The 24,023-nt window shown below is 50.2% G+C and overlaps 8 protein-coding genes and 1 non-coding gene across 9 annotated transcripts; 2 read left to right on the top strand and 7 right to left on the bottom strand.

The window, feature by feature from the left end:
- Nucleotides 1–773: 773 nt before the first annotated feature.
- On the top strand, nt 774–1,121 carry TrAtP1_008826 (uncharacterized protein; the record flags this gene model as incomplete). The annotated part of the gene is made up of 1 exon (XM_066114061.1): nt 774–1,121. One exon carries the CDS (start codon nt 774–776, stop codon nt 1,119–1,121), a length of 348 nt encoding a protein of 115 aa, XP_065970154.1.
- Nucleotides 1,122–3,979: 2,858 nt separating this feature from the next.
- TrAtP1_008827 (uncharacterized protein) lies at nt 3,980–5,595 on the bottom strand (the record flags this gene model as incomplete). Its single annotated transcript, XM_014087050.3, has 4 exons — nt 3,980–4,254; nt 4,345–4,501; nt 4,602–5,492; nt 5,584–5,595. 4 exons carry the CDS (start codon nt 5,593–5,595, stop codon nt 3,980–3,982), a joined length of 1,335 nt encoding a protein of 444 aa, XP_013942525.2.
- A 765-nt stretch (nt 5,596–6,360) lies between these two features.
- TrAtP1_008828 (uncharacterized protein) lies at nt 6,361–8,455 on the bottom strand (the record flags this gene model as incomplete). The annotated part of the gene is made up of 3 exons (XM_014087301.2): nt 6,361–7,739; nt 7,805–8,043; nt 8,149–8,455. 3 exons carry the CDS (start codon nt 8,453–8,455, stop codon nt 6,612–6,614), a joined length of 1,674 nt encoding a protein of 557 aa, XP_013942776.2. The 3' UTR covers nt 6,361–6,611.
- Nucleotides 8,456–10,143: 1,688 nt separating this feature from the next.
- Nucleotides 10,144–11,651, bottom strand: TrAtP1_008829 (uncharacterized protein). Its single transcript, XM_014087051.2, has 4 exons — nt 11,399–11,651; nt 11,290–11,329; nt 11,193–11,209; nt 10,144–11,120 (listed from the first exon to the last, which is right to left on the bottom strand). The coding sequence occupies exons 1-4, from the start codon at nt 11,463–11,465 to the stop codon at nt 10,606–10,608; spliced, it is 639 nt and encodes a 212-aa protein (XP_013942526.1). The 5' UTR covers nt 11,466–11,651; the 3' UTR covers nt 10,144–10,605.
- On the bottom strand, nt 11,608–14,465 carry TrAtP1_008830 (uncharacterized protein). Its single transcript, XM_014087052.2, has 4 exons — nt 13,794–14,465; nt 13,602–13,723; nt 13,386–13,548; nt 11,608–13,335 (listed from the first exon to the last, which is right to left on the bottom strand). The coding sequence occupies exons 1-4, from the start codon at nt 13,864–13,866 to the stop codon at nt 12,266–12,268; spliced, it is 1,428 nt and encodes a 475-aa protein (XP_013942527.1). The 5' UTR covers nt 13,867–14,465; the 3' UTR covers nt 11,608–12,265.
- A 406-nt stretch (nt 14,466–14,871) lies between these two features.
- TrAtP1_008831 (putative NRPS-like protein biosynthetic cluster) lies at nt 14,872–17,842 on the bottom strand (the record flags this gene model as incomplete). Its single annotated transcript, XM_066114062.1, has 3 exons — nt 14,872–16,583; nt 16,660–17,704; nt 17,768–17,842. 3 exons carry the CDS (start codon nt 17,840–17,842, stop codon nt 14,872–14,874), a joined length of 2,832 nt encoding a protein of 943 aa, XP_065970155.1.
- Nucleotides 17,843–17,948: 106 nt separating this feature from the next.
- Nucleotides 17,949–18,746, bottom strand: TrAtP1_008832 (uncharacterized protein; the record flags this gene model as incomplete). Its single annotated transcript, XM_066114063.1, has 3 exons — nt 17,949–18,375; nt 18,435–18,630; nt 18,695–18,746. The coding sequence occupies 3 exons, from the start codon at nt 18,744–18,746 to the stop codon at nt 17,949–17,951; spliced, it is 675 nt and encodes a 224-aa protein (XP_065970156.1).
- A 2,380-nt stretch (nt 18,747–21,126) lies between these two features.
- TrAtP1_008833 lies at nt 21,127–21,216 on the top strand. The gene has a single exon. It is a non-coding gene; the product is annotated as a tRNA-Pro (tRNA).
- A 168-nt stretch (nt 21,217–21,384) lies between these two features.
- Nucleotides 21,385–24,015, bottom strand: TrAtP1_008835 (uncharacterized protein). Its single transcript, XM_014086395.2, has 4 exons — nt 23,310–24,015; nt 23,189–23,246; nt 21,994–23,114; nt 21,385–21,938 (listed from the first exon to the last, which is right to left on the bottom strand). The coding sequence occupies exons 1-4, from the start codon at nt 23,622–23,624 to the stop codon at nt 21,678–21,680; spliced, it is 1,755 nt and encodes a 584-aa protein (XP_013941870.2). The 5' UTR covers nt 23,625–24,015; the 3' UTR covers nt 21,385–21,677.
- Between the last annotated feature and the right edge of the window lie 8 nt (nt 24,016–24,023).

Raw genomic sequence — 24,023 nt, forward strand, 5'->3', positions numbered from 1 at the left:
TGGCTGACGGAGCCGAATGCTACTGAGCAGATTACGGATGGATAGCCGGACACCTTGGTAGGTGGTACGGTACAATTATCCTCCACCCCTTGCTGTCAATACCGGTGAGCGCTTGAGTATGATCATCATGATCGGCTACTGGCTTCCGTGATCCGTCGCAAGAACGCTACTAGTAGTAGTACTACTACCTAGGTACTAGTAGTAGCAATAGCCCTTCCATTTGGTACATGGCAGCAACCAATATTAACACCTCCACACAACCTTCTCCTGGGCCAAAGCGCGTATTTAACTTCTTTCGTCAACAATTCACACGACGTCGCAGCGGAGTGGCTTTCTTCCTCGAGTTGCTCTGCATCCAGCCGAATGGTCCTTGTCTTTTGACGATTTAAGAAGTTGACGTGGGGAAACGTGTGGTGAGAAACAAAGCTGCACCAACTCGAAATGATTCATCAACATTCAAGGGGACACAAGTGACAGATCGGTCCAAGCAATTCAGCTGGCTGACCACCCACTCCATTCGTGAGGGAAAAAAGTCCTCACAGCTGCCCGTAGCACTAGGCATCGCTACACAAAAGGTCACCTGCGCGATGGACGATCAACAGGCCTACAATGCCGTCACTTCATTCTTTCATCGGGACGTTGCGGCTCGCCAGCTTTCTAGCTCATGGCACTTGGTACAGCAAACGACGATTCGCCGAGAAATTGCATTCAACAGCCTCGACATTAGCGTGTAGGAAATTGATCATGAACCAAAAATACCTGCATACCACGGCATGTTCCACACTTTGCAGACACCCCTCTCCAAGGCTCATCTTAGCTTTTGGATCGCGATATCCGATGAGCCTCCTAACACTATACACAACCTTGCAAGCCACGGACGCATGGCGCGCTCAAAATGGCTGGTGGCATGCAAGGAATATGTCGCACTACAGACTTTTAATCTTGAAACCACGCAGATGAAACAAACGACTGGCCATCACGCATGCTGCCCCCAGTCGCCACAAATCAGAGGCCAGGATAATATATTAAGTACTTCAACAGCTGATCTGCACGGTAAGTTGCAGCCGTTTTTCGGCGGACGGATAATATTAGCATCAGCGCGCAGGACGGCGCGTCATTGACATTTCGACAGACTGTGAACCAATCAGCCCAAAGACCTGTCCCCTCAACTGGACATGGCAAATAAACAAGCAGAGGGAGAGGGAAATTCCCACAGGCCGAGTTTCTGACAAAAGCGCCACCAACAACACCTACTTGGCTTGGCTTTCCTTTGAGTTTGTTCAAAAGAATGCTGTTGGTAGCAGCATGTTGAATTGCAAGCTAAAATACGTACTAACCGCCGTGAACCCCGGTCACTCAAAACCGCTAGGACACAACGTTTTGTTGTACACGCAAGGCGCCTTTAGCGTTGAGAATTCTCGGGGAGAAGCTTGGGGCAGCAGATCAGGGCCATATTAACAATGCTTTAGGCCCAATCCGGTGACTAGCTGTTGCTATTGTCAACTGGGTCCGGATTTTGTCCAAGGCGCACGGAGTACTCCGTACATTCGGTGGCTTCATCCTAGTTCCAAGTATACACACAGATCCTCACCACCTATTCGCTGCAAAGGCTAGCATTGATCGCTTAATGAAACTAGAATGCCCAATCAACGCTCATTATGGATGATGGCGTCGATGGAGCAGAAAGAGGGAGGGAGGGGGAGGGGGGAGGAAGAGGTTCCAATCGCTACAGCTTCTATCGCTCACAAGATAGGGACAGTGGTGCCTTGAACGCCATCTCGTTCTCTGTTTCCTAAGCATCCAGCAGCTTGGAACCCGATGGGATGATGAGTGCTGACTACCCTCGCATCCTTGCACCGTCTATTTCGGGTTACCCAACAAACAGAGCCAGCTATGAGTCCCGGCAACTCCGTGCGGCCCCCATGCTTCCGGAAACGTCAGAAAGGGGACACCTGGATGCGGTACTGCCCTGGAGAGCACACGACACCATGTGGCAGCAGACGCTTTGTTCGACCGCAGTGTCATGTTTCACAGCGCTTCGTCTGGCACGAAGACTCGGGACAGCCAATTTACCAGGCGCTGATGACACTTGCTTGATCCCTTCTCTGTCCTGAGCTTCAATCTCCCGTCCGGGGAGAGCAGCGGCAAAACCCGTCTTGCCTCGTGGCATTACCAGAGATCGTGCACATATTCCCGGTACTTTGCAGACTCGATGTGCGTTGCTTTTTCCAACGTCGAATGGCAGATCTTGTTGCAATTCTCGCCATCCAAGTAGGTAGGTACCCCATGTCTTTGAAACGATGGCTCGTATTATTGGAGCTACTTTCGTCCTCGATGGGGTACACAGTTTGCCTTTTGGAATCCCCTCGGCTGGCCCTAATAGCAATGTTTGATTGTTTGCTGATGGAGCCCTTTGTTCAATACAGGCAGCGGGCATGTGAGGTTGCTGCCTAATATGCCCTACGGCTGTCATCCAAACTCAATACAGGCAGCAGCAGCAGCAGCAGCAGCAGCAGTCGTAGGACAAACTGCCATGGCGTTGCCATCTTCCAGCTGCCCTAATGGTGACACTTCCAAAAATAAGCGGACATCAGGGATGTCTCGTACTTTTCTTTGTACGATATACACTTAGCCACCTGGCTAGCGTCTTCTGACGGCCACGATGAGGGATCGCTCCATGGCTGCTGACTGTGTCTAGTTGAATGTAGTCCATCGGAAGATCCAACGGCGGCGGATCAGGCTAACGCCGAGTACATTGAGCAAACGCCGGGAGCGCCTATTTAGACCGCCCATTGAGGAAGAGAAAAAAGGTGTTGCACGCAGTGAGAGAGAGAGGAAAACAAATGGACACCCCTCTCTAAGATGGCAAGTTTACGTATCAGAAAAAGTCTCCGAACAAAGGTGGGCTGTTGGTTCGTGCGCGATTGGGCCATCTTTTTGTCTTCTATTGGCTCATTTTCTAGCAAATAGCGAAGAGGCATGCACCTTGAGGGTAGATCCCCTCTTGTTTCTCTTTATACTCTCGATGCCGGGGGTGAATGGTTTGAGTTGGGTCTCTGAGAGAATTGAGAGTTGGAGACATGGTTCCACTTTCGGTGCAAACTTATTGATGTCAAAGAAATACTGCATCACATGAGCTTTTTATCGCTTGAGCTGGTTTTTGGTGAGCACATGTTGAGTGCATTAGTAGATGGGGCTACCCTGAAGCCTGTTTGACGCTTTTTTTCTCAAGGGGGCGATTTCGAAATGAGATTTGCGTATTTGTAGCTCTGGACGCGTATGACGTTTGTAGTCTGCATGCCTAAGATGATTTTGGGGCGAGATGTAGAGGGATCTTACAATGGATGTTGGCTCCATCATACCATTCTACACTTAGTGAAACTCGAAGGATCTAGTTGTACTTGTAGATATCCCTCGTGACAAAAGTAGACCACAATGCTTCTTAGAAGATAGTTGTTGATTCCAAAGCAGTTCGCCATGTGTATTTCACGAAGCAGAGGGATGAGGAGTAGATCCATCACTCAATGCTGAGTCAGGGGAAACGCATCTTGACCTACCATTACTCGTAAACACTGTAAGTTTGTGAATCAGATTCATGAAAGACAAGAGATTAAAGAGGAAAAGTTGAGCATATTTTTGTAGTATTTCCAACTATTTATCATAATATTTCCAACTGAACCCAAATGACACGCAAAATCTAAATACCTGATATCATGACCTCATGAATCATTCGATTTGCTCGCTTCAATCAAATCGCCAACCATAAGACTTTCATACCAGCAACATCTGTTCTCCAAAGAGCAAATCGAAAACGAAGAAGAAAATTAATCCAAGAAAAGAAGAAGAAGAAGAAGATGAAGAAGAAGAAAAACAAGGACCCAAGCAACAGAGGGGATATCAGAACGACGAATAGATGAAAGTTTGCACACATTTTTTTTTTCTTTCTTTCGCAAAGAGACACCTCGATAAAAATAATCCTTCACATAGCGTTCCTGTCCGCAAACGGATCGTCTTCGTCCTCTTCCTCTGACTGGTAGGAATCCTGCCTCTCCTGCACTGCCGGTCGCGGGTTCGAAGGCAGCGGCGGTGGAATAGGGGGTGCTGAAAAGGCCGGCTTGGCAGATGGCCGGGGCGGCGGAGTCTGTCTTGGTGAGGAGTTGATGCTCAGGCCGGCGATGTCAGGGTGCTCGGCTCGGGTTGGGGAGGTGGTACCGTCTTTGGCGGCCTGTTCTTCTTTTCCTTTCAAGGCGGCCACTGTTTTACGAATGAAGTCGGTTAGATCAGTCCAGAGAGGATGAAATGAAGGGAAAAATATGTTAGGTTAGGTGAGAAATCAGTTCTTACTTCGGTATAAGTGAGCTTGTTCGGCGAGTTCGTCGTCAGAGTCACTGTCAGCGTCGACAGACTGGTCTAGCTGCTCAAATGTCATGAGAGCGTGAACCAATTCATCGTTGGCATGGAGGAGAGGGCCAAGCCACTGTTCGTGATCGACATGATGAATCTAGTATCCACGGGTGGTTAGCAAGCAGACAATTTAAATAGTATACTCCTCTCTCCAGCAGGAATGACATATTTTTGAAAGTGAATATCTGGTGACATACGTAGCGCAACACCTTCCTACGGAGCAGCTTGCAGGATTCAAATCTCTCCACAGCCAGGTTATTTTCAGAAATTCGCTCCTTCTCACGGTTAATGGTCTGCAGCACGTTGCCCAGGTTTGTAGCTGCTAGCGACGACTCGGCGATGACAGACTTCATCTGCTCCTTTTCTGCTTCTAGATTAAACGGCTTCTTCTTGCCCTTGGACTTGCCGCTGCTGCTCTTCTTCTTCTTGTCGGAGCTAGAAGAGCTGCTGCCGAATATGGATCCGCCGCTGGACAGGGACAGCGAGGACGCCTGTTGGTGTTTGAGCGAGTTGACTGCCGATCCTTCGCGGCTATGCGCCGAACGGTTATGGGACGACGACGACGGTCCAGCGGCGTGGGAAGGCTTGGGCGAAGTCGGCTCGTCGTCCTCTTCGTCGCCAAAGGGGTTCTCCGTCTCCTTCAACACCTTTGACCTCTCCTGCGTGACGCCAACCTTGCGCTTCGGCAGCTCCTTGTGCAGTCGAGCGATCCTCTCCAGACCAGGCGTGCTCGAGTACTGGGACCAGCTGCTGAACAGCTCCCTGCACTTCTTCCTCACCTCCGGGTCGGACAGGTCAGACGTGCCGCAGACTCGTAGGCGCTCCAGCAGGGGCTCGTCCGCAAAGGTTCGCTGGAAGCGCGGGCCGGCATTCTGGATCAGGCCGTCGAGCAGGACCAGGGCGCGGATCTGGCGGTGCACGTTGCCGTACTTGAGCTTCTTGCGGATGGCGCGCGCGGCCTCGGTGGGGCCAGAGGCCTGGATGGTGATGACTTCGACGAGGTCGGGGATGCCGCCGACGTCGTCCTCTTGGTAGGCCTCGGACGTGAGCGTCTCGATGGTGACCGTGACGGCGGAGTAGGGCTTCTTCTGGAAATGGGGCATTAGCAGAGCATCTTGGAAAGGCTGAAGGAGCAGAGCGAGGGAGAGCTCTCGTAGCGGATATAGGTGTATATCGTACTGGCTGGAACATGCTGGGCGGCAGAGATGAAGCTCAGTTGGCCGCGCAGGTAGGGATGGGCAAGTTCGTCGCTGGCCGTGCCTTGGAGGTGAAGATTTTGCTTCTAGAAGGAATGTTCTGCCGATCGAGAATACGGTGTACGAGGCTGAACAAGCTTCGCAACTCAGCCTCGATAGCTCCAATCTTGAGCGCCACGTTCGCAAAGAAGCTCAGCTGAAAGACGACAAGCTTTCCCAGCGCCTGATATCTCGCGCAATGCAATCAAACAGCGCCTCTTGATTCGTCGTGATATCCAAAATCTACTGCCTCAATCGCCACAAAGACGGGCACAAGCTGAAAGACAGTCTGTCGTTGTTGCTGCGTCTTTTGGTAGCACGGAGATGCAGAAAGCGACCCTTTTGCTGGGCTCGCTTTGGACAAACGCGGGGCTGCTGCTGTTTCGCCATAGGCGCGGTGGGGGCATAAGTGACGTCGCTTTTTTTTAGGGGGTCTTTTTTCTTTGTACTGTAGTCTTTGTGTCGGCCGATTCTAAACTGTAGTCTGGCTCGTGTTTCCATAATTCTGCAATTTCGCAGCGGATCAATGTCTTGATTTGGAAGGCAAAGTCTCCAGTAGCTGCGATAGCGGTGCCCGGAGTAGCTGTGATGGCGGCGATAGCGGTCAGCATTAACTGAATATGCAGGTACTTTTCTAGCTCAGTTTATTCACATCATGGCGAGATCAGCTATTGATATATATATTGTATTCACGAGTAATGTACGAGTAACAGTCAAACAGTCTCTCAATATATATATATATATATCTACTATACGCCGATGAATGCTGACAGCCCTCCTCCATCACGCCATGTTCTCATCCGTAAATACAGGTCATCTGCTTGCTATATAAACAAAGTATCTTGCCAAGAGCTATTGAGCTCTCGCAGCATCGTGGTCTAGCTCTAACTCGCTATGGAATGTGCTCTCAAAGGACAAAGACGAAGAAAATGAAGAGAAAAGAAAATTAAACGTCAGCTGCGGGCGAATTCACTATGAATTGCCCAGCCCCAACAATACCAAATTTGCGACATTCATTACCGCAATCAGTAGCCAAACAAGGGCGCTCACAATAATGAGAATCCAGCCGTTGGACATGTCTATCCCTGGCTCGCGAACCGCCTCTCCGTCTTCTCCCCTTGATTCAAATTGAAGCCGAGCTCGGCCCGGCTGCACTGTCATGTACCGGGATCGCGCAGTGAAGTAGATGAGCGGGAATGTGACAAAGGGCAGCACCGTGCTGAGAACCACCTGCGAGGCGTTGAGGGCCTTGTCCAGGCCCACCTGTCCAACTGCTCCGGCGATGATGATGGAAGGGGTGATGCTGATGGACCTCGTCATGAGGCGTCGCAGCCAAGGCTTCATCTTCCATCGCAGAGCGCCCTCGCTGACCATCTGGCCCGCAATGGTGCACACGATGCCGGCTGAAATACCCGAGAGTAAGAGAGCCAGGGCAAAGATGGTTCCGGCCCCAGACGAGATGCTGTTGGAGAGCAGACGATGAATGCCGAAAATGTCTGCGGTGAGGGCGTCGGGATTCCCGTATAGTGAGGCGCCAGCAACGATGAGGATGGCCGAGTTTACAAAGAGCGCAAAGGTGAAGAGCGACAGCGAGAGCTCGGCAATGGAATATTTGAGCGAGTGCTTGATCGCTGCGAGAGACGGAATGTACACGACCTTATCGTAGCTCTCATCAATGGTCGACGACGCTGCCGACACGGGATCCTGGGGCATGAGGCCGTGTCTCGCATCATAGTCCCTCAGCCGGGGCTTGACGATGCCCGACCCAAGGTATAAGCTGTGGGGCATCACAGTGGCCCCGAGAATGCCGCAGGCCTGGTACAAGCCATTGGATTGGACAATGGCGCTGGAGGGGAGATAGCCCTTGAAGACCTCCCCGACGCTGGTGTGCTTGATCAGCGAGAGCTGGATGCAAAAGCAGACGACGACGCCCATGACCAAGAAGAGGACGAAGAACTCAAAGATGCGGAGGCCTTTCATGGAGCCGTCTGGGCGGTAAAAGATGAGGATGGCCATGACGTCGAGGATGGAGAGGGCGCAGCCCGCAACAAGAGGAAGTTTGGGGATAAGGAGGTTCAGCGCAATGGCCGTTCCAATGACCTAGAGGAGGAGTGTCAGCATATGAGTGCCCAGGATTTACGAATGGATTATTCAATATTTCATACCTCGGCAATGTCAGTAGCGATGATGGCCACTTCTGCCAGCGCGTAGAGGAAGTAGTTGAGCCATCGCGGCAGATAGGCGCGACATGCCTCTGCGAGATCCAGACCAGTGACAGTACCAAGCTGAATGGCGAGGCTCTGTAGGAGGATGGCAAAGAGATTGCTCAGCAGGACGACGAACAGGAGCTTGAAGCGGTAGGAGGAGCCCGCAGCGATGTCGGTGGAGTAGTTTCCAGGATCGACTATAAGAATCAAAGTCAGCAAATCAACTTGCAGTTCTCATATCAGGGGATATATCGTAGGGGAAGTCTGAGTCACCCATGACTCTCCCCAGAGATGAAACTTACTGTACGCAACAGACACCATGAACCCAGGCCCCACGAACCTGCCAAACGTGATCAAGACATGCTTCAGCCTCGCGAGCCGCGTCCCGTCCCCTGTCCTCGAACCCCGCCCGTTTGATGTCGTGACAGAGTTGCGATCCTGGTCGTCGCCAACCGACGCAAGCATGATGCCTGCGGCGATGTGCGCGCTCTGATCTTTGCTGTCGGCGTTCTTTCCTTGGAACGAAACTGCTGGCGGCGATGCTTGAGCGCCAATTGAGTCGTCTGCGGCACTGGCGTCGCCGCCTGGAGTGTTTGATATCCTGTCCATGGCTCTTACTTGTGGCTGCAGGTTGGTGTTTCGCTACTGTCAGAGTAGACCGAAAAAAACAGATTTAAAAAAAAATGCAAAAAAAAAAAAGCAGCACCAAATATTTCGACCAATTTTCAGCTGACGCGCCCTTTGAAGCTCAATTTTTCTTTTTTTTTTCTTCCCTTGAAACAAACGCCTTTCCACTTGTCTTGGCCTATGAATCAGACAGCCAAACGACAGCGGTGACGGAGTCGCGCAGCGCCAATGCAGCGTCCCAGCATAACCCCAGAGGAAAACAGGCAAACAAGAGATACGAGATGCAGGATTCGGAGTCGACGGAATTGAAATTCTTTTTATCCAGAGGTCACTGCCTCAAACAACCTCCCTGGAAGTTTTTTCTTCGAAGGACAGAAGTGGAGCCCGGCTGAGCTGACTTGGCGTTTTCGGAGGTCAAAAGTTGGCCGGATAGGGACAGATGGCTCGTGTTTGTGCTGTTTGCTGGATGTGGCCTAGACATGTCCTCATGAAACCGATTTTGATTTCCCGTTTCTTCTTCTTCTTGGCCTTGTTCTGTTTGAAAAGCCTGGATGTGGAGAGAAGTGAGATTTGAGAGAGACGTGTGGCGATCTATAAGAAGTTTCGTGAAACTAGCAGAACGAATTCTAAGGAGGTCCGTCCGTTCGGGAAGGGCCACAGAATCAGTTACGGCATCGGTTCTCTAAGCCCCCCCGACTCTGCCCGGATAGACCTGGATCCGGTGCGCGGCCCGAGTTCTGGTTTAGTAAAACACCCAAGACACCTTTGATGGATAAATTCATCCGATATTCTCTTTTCTTTCGTCTTCGTGAGGATGCATGTATATCTGGACCCCAAGTCCCGAGAATGCAAGACTTGTCGTGCACGGTGGATGGAAATGCTCCCGGCCGGTGTGATCCGCCTCGGCGACGCAAGGAATGCTGGCAAAGTGGCTTCAGCCCGTGAATCACATGAAATGGTCCGGAAAACGAACGCCCTGCCAAGCACCAAAAGGCTAGCCAAGAGCTTATCTCTTTTTCGTGCTGCAGCCGACGAGCTGTCAATGTCTCATTACACAGGATGCAAGTAGGACAGCTGTTGAAGCTGAGCAGCCCAATAATTCTCGAATTCTCGAATTCTCGTAAACGGTGCTGAGCCATTCTACATAGAATCACGGACCAAAGGCACCAATGCCTCAATCATGACGCATATCCTCCGTATAAACGATGCAAACGCTTGCAAGCCCCTGCTAAAACGAAAATATACCACCTGAACCCAATTTTGGCCCCCCGCCTCCTCTTACACCGGGTTTCCCCGGAAGGTTTATCTGCTCTATTTTGCGGGTGGAGGCCATCCGGGTCCTCTTAGCTTGATTCTCTTCTGGCGGTGCAGGTCAGATGGGCTTTGCACTTTTTGGCGTCTCGGTTCCCCAGACTTGGCTGGCACCCGCGCCTGGCCGGCTGTTCGCTAAGCCGAGATGCTACTATTTAGCGATCGTTACATCATCACAGCCATTGTCAATCACGGTAAACGAAAATGCGTGAATGCTTGCAAAAGAAGTATGCAGTGCTATTAAAGGACACTATAGCCGGTGCTACATTGAATAATAACTCAAATTCTGTCAGTGGTGAAGAAAGCTCGTCGGGCTTATCCCGGTGTTCGGTTCGGAATACGACTCTCGGGTCCGTCCTGCCAATTCATGCCCATCTATTACAGCCTCAAACATCAAAGTCATGGCTAATTGAATTAAAAACTTTTATGCCAGTATAAAACGTTCAAGTTCATCAAGCTATAAAAAACATGCCTTGGAATATGATTTGTCCCTCAAGCCTTGGCCTTGACGGCCCATCCATCCAGTGGTATATGTGGAATTCCCAATCTTTTTTCTCCATGTAAATGATAAAACTCCCCCTTATCCTCCTCTAACAAACTGCATTTGAGTCTGTTGAAAGACTTGTTTTGGTTTCCTCTTCTCTCGGTAGTTGCCCAAAACGCCATGCTAAAATGTCAGATGCCACCGCCGAGAAATCTGCTCTCCTCGGTCCTGTCCTAGCCCCCCCCTCTCTAATACGACGCAACGCTCAACACTCCAATACTACTCGTACAATTGAATACACCGGCAGTCAAATCTGGATCCGAACAGTACCCAAAAATCATTTCTGCTTCTTGCCCTCCTTGGCCGCAGCCCGCTCGCGCTCACGCTTGGCATAAATCCCAGCCGTAAACGGATCCTCATATCGCAGCGCAACGACATACACAACCAGCACAAGAAGCGTCAAGGCAATACCAGCCGGCTTTCCGTACGCAAGCGAAGTGCCTAGAAAGCTCATCGTCGAGCCCCAGTACATCGGCGCCGAGGTCACGTTGAAGGGAAAGCCCGTCACCATCTCGTCCATCAGGATGCCGCAGTAGTCGCCCAGGAACGTTCCCGTGATGCCCAGCCGCCACGTCGACGAGACGACGAGGACCATGCCCGAGGCGAAGAGCGCGTATCCGGCTACTTGCGAGAAGAGCGTCGTCAGCAGCGGGTGCGACGGCTGGTCCTCCAGGGCGGCCTTGAACAGCGAGTCGCGGACGAGGCCGAGCGAGAAGATTGTGATTGCGAGCGCATAGCAGGCGGTGTAGTTGTTACCGCCAAATAGCCGTGTGAGGATCTTGTTATGATACTCTGTGGGAATTGGTTCATGATTGTCAGTTTTTGTTTATGCGATTCACCGATTGCGAGAGATTTATTTCGAACCTTGACGGGCAACAATGCTGCAGACAGAATGCGTCAGTAAACAAAAGCTCAATTCAATTGCATGTGAAAGAGGACTGGGACGGGTGTCGCCTCTTACTTCCAGAACAGCGGATTAAAAATGATTGACCCTGCTGAGACTATTTTGATGCGCGAATCATCGTATTAGACACATTCATTCACCCTCCAGAAAAGCTTTGTTCACGTACTCAACAGACTCTTCTTGTCCAGATCGACATAGTCGACCAGGTCTGTGATGCTGAATGATGACGCCATTGCGAGTTTGGGTGTGTAGGTAGCTTTGGGAAAGTAAACAACCACACGTGGAGAAGGGGGAAAAAAAGGAAAGCAGAAAGAAAAAGACGTTAGAAAGCCGTACTCAGTTACAGGCGAGACAAGAAGGAAACGTGGCGTCTATTGCTCCGAATTCCGCATCCATCCAATCCCAGAGAATTAGAAAGCTGCAAGCTCATAGCGTCATTGCCCTGCTCGGAATGGCTGGCAGCTGTTTGAGCCCTTCGGATGCGGGGATTGGTTCATGCGTGGTCTCTTAGATGGGGCCTCAACAAAATTGGCGTCTGTCACAAGCAAATTGTCAACTCCAACTAAGCCCCCGACAACAGCCGCGTCTGCCAACGGGAAAATGATAGGGCTGGCTAAGAAAAAAAAATCCATCAGGAGAATCCCGCTACTCCGTATAAGAACTAACCTAGAAGAAAGCCAAGGGGAATGCAGCCGCTAATCCTAGAAAATACACGGGCTACAGGTATGTATGTATGAGACTGGCTGAATAATAGCAGAATAGGAAAACAAAAATAGCTCGCGTGCCCAAGCATCCAACAAAAAGTCCATTGCCCTTCGCCCCTCTCCCGCGCTCCCAGCATCGAGGACGAGGCCCTATATTCATCCAGTCGGTACACTGGGCCAGTATGTGGTATCTATAAATCCATTTGGGGTCCCTCACAATATAGAAATCGTCATCATCAGCTCATCCACGGTTTGTGGCTGGTTTGGTAGTATTACCCCTTCCCTTCCCCCCATAAACGCCTTGAAAAACGCCGCCCATAGTGACATGTTTATCGCCTGTTTCTCGTCTTCTTCCCTGTAGTGGCAGTATCTTCCTCTTCCTCGTCTTGGCCCTTCTTGAGGTCCTCTGTCAGGCCCCATTCTTCCTTGTCGTACCAGTCTTCGCCATCTGACATGTCTCGGTTTGGTCCAGAGTGTGCCTCTGCTTTCGACCAATGCAGCACGTCTTTGCGAAGCCTTTGAGCTCTTAGCAAGCCCAGGTGAAGCCTGGCAGCTCCTCGACAGACCTCTTCTTGCTTCTGCACGTATAGGGATAAAAGCTTCCTCATGTCTTCGGCTTCGTTGTCGGGTAAGCCAAGGTTTCGGTCGAGCGCGGCATTTGGGGGAGGTATGAACATTGGGTGGATATAGGACTGGTTGGCCTCGACGCCATTATGGGAGGCTTCGTTTGCTGCTTCACCACCATCTTGCATATGCACGTCTTCGCTGGGCAGACGGCTTCCCTTCTTACGACCTTGACTCGCAGTTTCAGTCGATGACTCTCCGCCATTTGTAAGTTTCGCTGCATCTCCATTGGCTGCGTCTTTACCATTTTCCTTCTTCACGTCCATTGCTCTAGGTTGTTCTTTGGAAGCTCCGTCGTCTGTTTCCATCATATCCACATCTTGCCTGGGAGGTGTCTTCCTCTTCTCTGGTGCATTAGCATCGTCCATGGGCATATCGGCGTCTGCCGAGATGGCAGCGCCGTGTTCACTCGATGCTTTTGATTCGTTTGTCGCCCGAACTCCAGAGGTATCGGTTTTGCTGGTCTCGCCATTTAGATTGGCAGGTGAAGACGCCTCCTCGCCCATCTTTGTGGAATCTTGAGACTGGCGAGCAGTGCTTTTTTCAATATAAAAATCGATATCGTTCGTGCCGACCATGGTTGAACACGGCACCCAAGTGGAGTCACCACACAGAGAGGTCCACAAGTGTCGAACCTGCCATAGCGACCGGTTTTCCTTTTGCATTATGCGAGAACTCTGCTTGACTAGTTCTGTCAGAGTATTGGAGGTGAAGGGCTTGGAGAAGACGGGGTGGATTGGCAGGTCGGTTGAGGCAGTAAGCGGCGCAAGGATGTCTGTCAAAGTTAGCGCGGCCCTGTCCCAGCGGATTTTTCGCGAATCATACGTTCTAGGCGAATGTTTGCATACGGATCCAGCTCGGCGGCTGAGAGTATGGCCTCTTCGACGCGGGCGTCGTCATCGTCGCTATCGAATTCGTAGCCGTCGTCGTCGACCAAGGGAGAATTGCGATGGATGATGGACCTTCGCACACCGGCGTAATCCACGGCCTGTGTCAGATTAGCCATCGCGCCTCGCCCAGCTGAGACTCAGTAGGTGGTACCTCTTTGTAAGCGCCGGGTCCTGCCGTGGGCATCAATTGGCCCTTGTGTGCGAAACGCGCCCTCTTCTTAAGTTTGTTGCCGCGGTTGGTGAAGCTTTCGATCTCGGAGTCAGAATCGGATTCTGTGGGTGAGGCGACCGGGTTAGCGTGATTCAGCCGGCAACGAGCGTCAAACGTCTGCAGGGAGCTCACCATAAGCCCTCCGTTTGAAGGCCTTCTTCATGCCGGCGATGGTCTCGGCGAAGAGCACCTGCTGCGACGCCATGATGAGCAGATTCCGAGCCCGGCCGGCCGCTGACGAGGGCAGAGCTGCGTAGGAAAGAGAAGGCCGACGGCGAGCACGAGATTCGACGAGGCGAGAGTCTGGCGGAGCAGATGTATTCGTGGCAGCGGCTGGTTCGTCGTCTAGCGCACAGGAGGCGGCGTCATAGAGATGGGCCTCGCACAGCAGACTTCGAGGCTTGTGTCATGCGCCAGAAGCGTTGGAGGAGGAGCAAATTGGCCCACGACGAGGAGAACCGGCAGAAGCGCAGAGGCGCCGGGCAAGGCTGCTCTGCTCTGCTCTGGCTCTGCCCACTTTTTTTCCTGAGCTGCTGCTGCTGGCGCTGCCAGAGCGACATGGGCCAATGAAAACCCGAGACCCGGAGGCTCACTTTTGCCGATGCCGCGCTGAGTGCTGCTTGTGGGCGTCGTTTTGGGAGGTGTGACGTAAGATTGGAGATTTAGCCGGGAATTAAGCGATATCAGTTGCTGGATAAGAACATTTTGAAGGCAGTACCTATGCAACAAGCGTCTCAGAATAACCTGGAATATTCAGTTCTTAGCTGTAAACCCGATAATAATGATACGAGGAGAATGTACATTTCATTAAAAATTTTCAGCATCGAATCTGGGTGGGCCCAATGGATTCAAGTCATTATCATGATGTAAGAACTGTCGACTAGAAACTGCATTATCGATATACCAAAACCACATCTTGGCCACTTACACCAAAAGCACTGCGGGTGTCTTGATGATAAACAAACACAAGACCTATCACAGACACAGGGAAAATTTTAGCCTCATGTATTGTTTTAGATGCGCAAACCTTCCAATACAGAAGACGTTTTGGTCATGAAGATACCTCAATTATTAAAGATGCCTTCACCACGGATTCTTGCTCTATAGCAATCTCCAAAAATGTTATACAATGCTTTTGTCCCTACACTGGTATTTTCTTCCTTTCTTCTTTTTCTTCTTTTTTTTTTTTTTTTCAGTTTCCGAGTTACCTTTACGGCTTGGCAGATCTGCCTCCAAAGCTACTGGCAGCTGAGATCTGCGACGCAGCCAAGTCTAGCTTTGGCAATGCAGTCTTGCCGCCCCCAGTTGGGGGAGGTAGAAATCCAATAGCAACTAGATACGCCAAATACGTGCCGAGCGACTCAACATCCACAGCATGAGAGACATTTGACTCCTCTTCGTAGAGCTTCAACGCCGCCAGGGCATTGGCGTCATCCAGCTCTGGCGCAATGGAGTTGCCGGGCAAGTCTCCAACGACAAAGTGGAAGAGGGGCAGCAGAGCGTGAGGCTCCTCCTTGGTATCGTCGCTGACATACTCCTTGATCCTTGCGGACCACTCTGGGTACGGCATAATGGGGGCCTCATAGCCATAGACCTCCAGGGCGCCAATCCAGTCGTTGAGCGTCAAACGCGGGTGGCTGGTGACTTGGGCCACAGCTATAGACTGTCCGGTCGCCGTAGAGAGATGGAACGCAGATGACACCACGATACGGCTGACCTGCGTGACTGGCACGGCGTTGAGCGTATTGGTAATGTCTGGGCGTCCACCGACTTGCAATGATCCCTTCCATAGTCGAACGAGGAAGTCGTCTGTAACGGAAATTCCGGATGCTGGATCGGCCGTGATATAACCAGGACGGATGACGGCACCAGCCAGGCCACGAAGGCCGGCCTCACGAACCAGAAGCTCACTTGCCCACTTGGACTGTCCGTATCCGGTGGCAAGGCCCTTGCGGCTTCCCTCAAGGTCGTCTGCTTCCATTACGGCACCGGCCTTCTTGGAGATCTCCACGTAATGGTCATTATCCAGTGTCGAGGTTGAGCTGACAAATGCCAGCCTCTTGGCCTTTCCCGTGGCGCAAAGCTGAATGCAGGCCAGTGTGCTAAGCACGTTGGCTGATCGAAGACTTGAGTATGGCAACATCCAGTTGACCTGGGCGCCGTTGTGGATGATAGCATCGACTTCTGTGGAAAGGCGAGCCCAAATGTCCTGGGAAAGGCCAAGCTGCGGCCTGCCAAAATCTCCAACCACGACTTCAAGCCTGGAAGAAGTAACCCACTCCTGAGACCATAAGCCATAGGCCTTCATTACCTTTTCCAGTCGAACGAGACCATCTGCCTGATCCTTGGCTCGTACGAGAGCGATGACATTGGCCTTGGTAGGGCCCTCAAGGAGCTCGCGCACAATATATGAGCCTAGGAAACCAGTGGCGCCGGTTAGAAGAACACGAGGTGAGGTGACTGCACCTGCTGTGGGAATAGACTTGGGGATTTTGTTTGTGAGGTCTCTTGCGTCGGTGGCATACGCCTCGTCCTCGACATTCTTGTCTCCATCAAGGGGCATGGCATCCAGGCGCAGGCCGATGGGATCCTGAGCACGGTCGATCTCTGCAGCAAGAGCCTCGAGAGTCTGAGATTGGAATATCACCTTGATCGGCAGGTTGATGTCCTTCCATTCCTTGGTAAGGCTGAAAAACATTTGCTGTGCAAGAATAGAATGTCCTCCTTCTTCAAAAAAGTTGGAGCTCGGTCTAAACATTCTTGCTGAGGTGTTTGGAAGCACAGATGCCCAGATTAAAGCTAGGCGAGTCTGCGTAGGTGTCAAGTTGACAGATACGGACGAGGCTCGTCGCTTCGCTAGGAAGCTGAGATCCGCAGCGTCAGGGAACGGAAGTGCAGGTCTATCAATCTTTCCATTAGGATCTTTGAAAAGTTGTACTGTTAGTCACGGATTAAAGCATCTTTATTGATTGAAAAGAAGAGAGAGGAAAAGACTTACTCAATGGCATCCGAGCCAGAGGAATAAAGAGGCTAGGAACGGCATATTTGGGGACCTTGGTAGCGAGATACTTCTTGCAGTCTTCAGAAAGCGACTTGAACTTTCGAAGCATTTGACCCATCGACTCATCTTGTGACTCCGGCTCCAGTTGACCACTTTCCTTTTGAACGTGCTGGAACCAGCGCTTTGTCTCCGGGACAAAATATGTGACGAGTGTATGCTCTTCGTCCTTGTCTCTCCGGACTAGAGTGACGTTTTCGCGAACAAAGGGATGCTGTGAAAGATGTGTATCGATTTCTCCCAGCTCGATGCGGAAACCGCGGATCTTGACCTGAGAATCAATTCTTCCTGTGCACTCTACACTTCCATCTTCACGGCGCCGGCCAAGGTCACCGGTTCTGTACAGGCGATCTCGCGGTCCCTTGTAGCCCCATGGCTTGTAAGCCTCGGCGGCACTCGTACCATTTTCCTGCTGAGCCCAGATGGTCGGGTCGACAAACCAGTTGAGAAGGAACTTGGAGCTGTTTAGAGACGCGGTCTTTTCGTCATCTCCCAGGTATCCCTCTGAAAGACCGGCTGCTCGAATGAAGAGCTCTCCTTGCTCGCCAACTTGGCACAGTCGAGACCGATCGTCGCGATCTACGACCAATAGCTGAACATTCTGCATGCCCTGGCCAACCGGGATGATATCTGGCAAGGTATCCAGGATTAGGGGCTCCCGTGCCCTGCTTGGAATCTCAAAGTAGGATACCGCCCGTTGTGATTCTGTCGATCCATAAAGATTGATGACACTGGTGTTGGGCGCAAGATTGCGCAGCTTGTTCACGTCCTTCTTCGTTAATAAATCGCCCACAAAGAAGGCATTTCGAAGAGAGGGGATCTGAGCGGTAGCGCCTCCAACAAGAATCTGGCCCATCGCGGGGGTCAGGTGGGTAACAGTTACACTGTTCTCCTTCATCCATTCGGCCAGGAGCTCGTAAGCAATCGCATCTACCGGTGGGATGATAATTTTGGCTCCAAGAAAAAGTGGTGTGAAGATATCTCTCTATACAAGGTGTGTCGTTAGATTTTTATGACTATAGATACAATAGACCGAGTGGTGACTCACCTGGATTGGGTCGTGGGCAATTCCAGAAAGCATCGTGAACCTGTCTTGATCTGAGAGGCCAAATCTTTCTGCCATCCAAGGGAAGTAGTGAGTTAAAGAGAAATGGCGACCTTGAACACCCTGTTCATGCTATTAGCACGCTCCTACAAAGTTGAATCTGCTGATCCAAGGGCGGCCATCATCAAGACAGAATAATGCCCCTAGATGAATGAGGAGTCTCACCTTGGGTCTTCCTTCCGAACCACTGGTGAAACTCAAAGTAGGAATGGAGTCGGGTCCAACGAGAACATTGGCAGGGTCCTCTCGGCTGTATACTGAGGGGTCGAGAGAATCTTTGCCGTTGACAGAACCCCCCTCTCAGCTCGCCGTTGTCTAACAGCTCGAGCGCTGGAATAGTAGACTTTAGGCTCAGGTTGTCCGAGGCAAATTTCAGGACGAGGTCAGAAGGTGGGCCAAACTCCTCGTTTGCCTTTTCGATACAGACCAGGAATCTAGGCTTGGCGACATCTAATAGCACCGTTTGGCGCTCAGGAGGATACTGTGGATCAATCACACTGACAGTCGCGCCAGCTTTGAGAGCACCCATGTAGGCCACCACGAGTTCAACGCTATCAGAAAGATCAATTAGTAACTAATAGCAAATGAAGGATAGTCAGAGAGTACCAACCCTCGGTAAGCGTATATCATGACGACATCTCCAACCTTGCATCCATGGCTTAGAAAGTGATGAGCTAGTAGGTTGGACGCCTCATGGATTTGGCGATATGTAAAAGAGCGCTCATTTTTTTGTGAGCTCTTGGTTTCGACAACACACTCTCTGTCTGGGAAAGCCCTGGCATTCTTTGCAAATATTTCATGAATTGCTATTAAAATCAGAGTCAGAACATGTTATACATGAGGAAAATGAAGCGCATGGCAATATCCTACCACCACGATAATCTCCCCAGTGGAGATCAATTGTCGGATCTGGGGACGCCATGTTTCTAATAACTGGTGATAATCTGTCAATTGTCAATTACACCTGGCTAATTTTTGATGAATGAGCGTTTTGGTGCCAGGAATGACGATTGAAATATGTGAAGTCGAGCTTCAATAGCTGTAGTGAGTCACGGACCATAAGAAACTTTTGTCCGCCCCGCATCTTCCGATCTCGCGCCTAAAAGACAACCACCAAAATCGAACACAGAATCTACCGTTACCAATTGAGATGCAGTTTAAGAGAACTGGTCAATTGGAATGAGAATTAAAATGACAAATTGAGTAGCCGCACGTATGGGCCGCATGTATGCTCAGCGGAGAGCAATTCGCTCTACAAGGTGTTCATGCTGCATGAATGAATGAGAGTTTTAAAGTTTCTGAAGTTTGGCGCATTATTAAATATTAGAGTCAAATTTATTATAAACTGAAGCCATTTCTCTAAGATCTTTGGAAGATAATGAGGATAAAAGTCTCTTGTCGCGCCAATTAGCAACGACGACTACCTTCATTTTGATCCCTCCTGTCGGTGCTGTGTCAGAAGTTGAACTCCTTTCAATACGCCAAATGCGCCAAAATGAATTGGATTGGCAGCTAAGAAATTTTTATTTATATTTTCATCATAATACTGTATTACTCTCCAAGGATATGCAGCAGAAGATATTAGTAGCCTTGTGCAGCTTGCTCCATTCAATCACTTGTTCCGCTAATCAACTTCATCTCATTGCGCAGCGATAACAACGACTATACTCTGCGCTGTAGAATGCGACTCATAAATTGAGGTGTACTTGGTAAATTTCCATTATTTAGTCCCTCGAATTATCTTTCCATGCCTGTTACTTTTAGGATGCAGCTGATAGTCTTTATAATGCTCTCTAGGATCAACCTAGGAAAGAGATCGTGCGTCGTTGCGAGCGGAGAAGTGGCTTATATCATATGTTTGCAATTGCCGATACAATTATCATCAAAGAGAGGTGATTGTGACGACATAATAACTATTTTCGTCAGGGTATTTTGATTGGAGTTGTGCAACTAGGAGTCTTTTGCACGTATTGGTCTACTATACAATGTGACTTCACAGTGCTGTAATGCAGGGTACTTGAGCCTGTGATATTATCACATTACTTTTCCACGTCTTAACTGTAGGTTTTGCAACATTGTGATAAAACTTGATAAAACTTGATACAGGCTCTACACGAACCTCTTTCAGTGTCAACTCATTCTTAACTGTCTAGCTTCGATAAAGTAAAGGCAAAAATATCTCCTATTAAATTTATGGAACCTTATTATACGAAACTATATCTGATAGAAGCAAAAAGACGAAATAAAAGCAGACTCTCCAATGGAAGCGATCAATATTCTATTCCATGATGTAGCGTCCTCAATAATAGCGCGACTAGTCAAAAACAAGACTGGGTTATGATGGACTGAGTATTACCTTCATGAGAAGAATGGAAGTGTCTACGTCTTCACAGCTAGGCCATTAGGCAACCCACGCTCTATGAGGCTACCATATCCGAAGATTTGATCGTCACCCTGGCATGGTGCATAGCGGCATCATCCGAAAGACCCCCACGCTCGTGCTAGTATATGAAAGTTATGGGAAGAAGCTGGTCAAAACGTAAAGGACAGTGCTAAGACTCATATTTACATACTAGTTTCGTTTGATCCAATGGCCTGATGGGATTGCCATCATGCTAGGGTAGCGTATCAGACGAAGGCGGCTGCGGCTTGTAGCTAGTACGGTGATGGAGGCGATGTGGAAATTAGACAAGACAGGGACCATTTCAACGGCTTCTAAAAAAAAAAAAAAAGACAAGAAGCTAGCATGTGTCATGCAGCTAGTTTAGTGGCTTGCTTAGCATATTGAATTGAACATGGGCATCAACTCCATCGCCTGATTGTTGAGAACCACAAACTCGTTTGCCAGCTAATGATGTACATGGAATTCGGGAACACACCTTCCAGAGCTATTACAGGTTTCGTACATAGTTATTAGAGCAGCGTATTGTACATATCAAGCTGACAGCTCACGCAACTGCTGATTCCCTGCTTCTCAAGGTCGTATTCGGCAGAGATTTTGAAAAATGAAATATCCCATCCACTTCGGAGCATAATACGGAGCAATGTAACCAAACCAGCTTCCGATGCGGACGACGCCGTGATGCATGTGCTCCGAGCACGGTCCCCACCGCGGTCTGCTCCGATCTCGCTTCAAAGCTCTTGTTGCTATTCTTTAAAAAAATTTTCGATGCTTGACTCGAGCTCTAAATCCACCATCAAGATCCACGATCCACCGTCCACAATTGCGGCTGACATTCTGCAACGTTCATGAGTGAGTTATGAACGGCGCCTCTCAACAGCGAATCATCGTCGTTCTAACTGGTCTGGTGGTCTAGTGGTATGATTCTCGCTTAGGGAAAACCCTACAGCTTATATGCGAGAGGTCCCGGGTTCAATCCCCGGCCAGACCCTTCTTTTTCCTCGATCTTGCTTCCATCTTGTCTTTTTGCATCGTCACCGGGTTGCAAATGTTGATGAGCCGATTACACCTGCACGGTCCTCGCATCATCAGCGGTCTGGTGGTCTAGTGGTATGATTCTCGCTTAGGGACAACCCTGAAGCTTGTTTGCGAGAGGTCCCGGGTTCAATCCCCGGCCAGACCCGTTCTTCAAGAGTTTCTCGTGAAGATATTTTTTTTTTGAATCTTTTTGAAGGGGATTTTGTTTGTTGAAGTGGTAGCCTTACTGTGGAGACCTTCGTGACTACAATCGGAGGCCTTGACGCAATGTAAAGAAAACGGACAAATGAGAGCTCGAAATATCATGAACATCATGTTATATATATATACTTCAATATTAATGTACTATAATCAAACGTAAATTGATAGGCATGCTATGGCCACCTGTTCCAGACGTAGCCATTATGGCATCCATTACTGGAATAGATGATAGTAGATGCGTTTCCATGAAGGCATAGCAGCGACATGCTCGCGATACGCGCGGATCTCATCCCAGTTCAGGTCACGACGGCCAGTATCAACATCGATCTGCTCAAGCTTCAACCAACCAGTGCGCTTCCAGATATATCCAGCTACCCAGAAAGCAAGGACGATGGGAAGGGCAAGATATGATTGGAAGAAGCCCTCGGCATCGTTGAGGCCGTGCTGTCCAGGAGGAGCAATGGCAGTGAAGAACTAGAAAATTGTTTAGTTTCAATAAACATATACTAAGCAGATGGCTGTAACATACCTGAGCAGCAAAGACGATGAAGCAGATGAACAGCCCAATCCAGGATCCGGCGACACCAAAGATTGCTCGGAATGGGATTTCATCGAGAGAGTGGCCGTGATACTTCCACGCGGCGCGGAAACGGATATGAGCCAGGCAGATGGCGGCCCAGGCGAAGAGAACAGCAAGTCCAGAGAGTGCTTGCAGCCAGTTGAACACAGTAGGTCCCGAGGCGTTGAGGTTGATGTAGGCAAGGGCTCCAGTAAGCAGCATGACGATGGTGGACGGGAGACAGCGGCCGGAGCGATCAATGTAGGTGAAGACTTTGGGAGCGTATCCCTGCTGCGCCATGGCGGTTAGAGTGCGCGAACCGCCGTACACGCTGGAAACGCCAATGGAAATGACGGAAATGAGGATGACTGCGTTCATGAAGTGGTCGAAGCCGGTGAGGCCAGCATAGAGTCCAACGAGGACAAAGGGCGATGCCTTAACATCGGTATAAGCCGCGCTGGAGAGCAGTCTAGGGTCGTCCGAGGGAACCAAAAGACCAACAAAGAAGAGACCAAGCACGTAGAACAAGGTGATTCGCCAAAACACCTGCTTAATGGAGCTGGGAAGTGACTTGACTGGGTTGCGACTCTCGGCTGCGGCGAGACCGACGAGCTCAGTACCAGTGAAGGAGAAGGCCGCTGTGACAAAGACGGAGCAGAAGCCGCGAAAGCCATTGCGGAACGCGCCAGGGTCATGCCAATAATGCGCTCCTACATATTCGCTGTATTTGCCGCGTGAAGGACCGCCGCCGAGCACGAGAACAAAGGAGATGATCATGAAGACGACGGTGGCGGCGAGTTTGATGACCGAGGACCAGAACTCTTCTTCGGCATAACCGATGCTTCCAAAGACGTTGATGATGATGATGGCGACCCAGAAGATGGTGATCCACACGCCGACGCTGATATCCTGGTTCCAATATTGTATGACGAGGGAGCATACTGTCAACTCGAGCGGTAAGACGACGAACCAGAGGAAGAAGTAATTCCACCCGACAGCGAAACCGAATGAGGGGTCGATGAAGCGGGTGGCATAGGTGTAGAAACCTCCGGAAACGGGATACATGATGGCAAGTTCACCAAGAGCATAGACTATTCGCATTTATAAGTATCAAGTTTGTGAAGATTGTTGACGAGGGTGGTGATTATAATGGTATGAGACTTACCGACATTGAAGACCATGAAACCGACGAGGAGGAAGCAGATGAGAACCGAAGCCGGACCCTAAACAACAAACATGTTAGCATCTCCAACTTGTCGTTTCGGTAAATTGAGCTATTAACTTACACCTTTGGACAGCGCACCACCAGAACCAACAAAGAAACCGGCACCGATAGAGCCTCCAATGGCAATCATCTGCAAGTGTCGAGTCTTCATCGCCCGGTCCAGCTCCACCAATCCCAGGCCATAGTGCTTCTTCTGGAACGACCTTGCGTTGAGCCCATTTCTGGTCCAGAAATCCTCCTCATCGTAGGAATTCACATAATCTGACTGGCGCACCACAGCCGTGTCCTGCACGGCCTTTGATTCCTGGCCATAGTTGTCCTTTTCCTCTGCACCCACCGACGGTGGTGAGTCGCCCGAGCTAGCCCGCCGGGACATTTTTGTGTTGTATCTGGCTTTCTGTTCCTTTTTTTTTTTTTTCCTGTTTCTTTTTGGAGAATTTGGGGTATAAGCACCAAAAAAAAAGTTCCGTAGCGTGGGCTGCAATCGGCGGCGGCGGCACTTGGATCTTTCGGCGCCGCAAACAGCCTTTCCCGTACTAATGCTACGGTTATGTACGTTTGCGCAAGGGTGGGTTTGGTTGGTCAAGCCTAGAAGATTTCTAGAAGCCTTGGGGTTTATACAGCCTAAAAAGGAAGGGAGAGCAAAGCAAAGGGTGGTAAAAACAAAGGGAGCCCAACACCACTTTATAATTCTGTGGTGATGCTGCAACACTAACACCAGCCCTCTCCGATGCTACGCAACATCCTGGCCCAACAGCTTGATAAACTCAGGCAA

Source organism: Trichoderma atroviride, chromosome 4, assembly GCF_020647795.1.
Source record: "Trichoderma atroviride chromosome 4, complete sequence".
NCBI classification, from domain to species: Eukaryota; Fungi; Ascomycota; class Sordariomycetes; order Hypocreales; family Hypocreaceae; genus Trichoderma; species Trichoderma atroviride.

What these genes read in the sequence shown, in the direction of transcription:
- TrAtP1_008835 (XM_014086395.2), bottom strand. Translation starts at nt 23,624, where the DNA reads ATGTCCCGGCGGGCTAGCTCGGGCGACTCACCACCGTCGGTGGGTGCA. An exon ending in GTGGTGCGCTGTCCAAAGGT is followed by an intron (nt 23,247 to 23,309) that starts GTAAGTTAATAG and finishes TTTGTTGTTTAG; the next exon opens with GGTCCGGCTTCGGTTCTCAT. An exon ending in TTTCATGGTCTTCAATGTCG is followed by an intron (nt 23,115 to 23,188) that starts GTAAGTCTCATA and finishes AAATGCGAATAG; the next exon opens with TCTATGCTCTTGGTGAACTT.
- TrAtP1_008830 (XM_014087052.2), bottom strand. Translation starts at nt 13,866, where the DNA reads ATGGCGTCGCAGCAGGTGCTCTTCGCCGAGACCATCGCCGGCATGAAG. An exon ending in GACCCGGCGCTTACAAAGAG is followed by an intron (nt 13,549 to 13,601) that starts GTACCACCTACT and finishes AATCTGACACAG; the next exon opens with GCCGTGGATTACGCCGGTGT. An exon ending in TGCAAACATTCGCCTAGAAC is followed by an intron (nt 13,336 to 13,385) that starts GTATGATTCGCG and finishes TAACTTTGACAG; the next exon opens with ACATCCTTGCGCCGCTTACT.
- TrAtP1_008829 (XM_014087051.2), bottom strand. Translation starts at nt 11,465, where the DNA reads ATGGCGTCATCATTCAGCATCACAGACCTGGTCGACTATGTCGATCTG. An exon ending in GGACAAGAAGAGTCTGTTGA is followed by an intron (nt 11,330 to 11,398) that starts GTACGTGAACAA and finishes GCATCAAAATAG; the next exon opens with TCTCAGCAGGGTCAATCATT.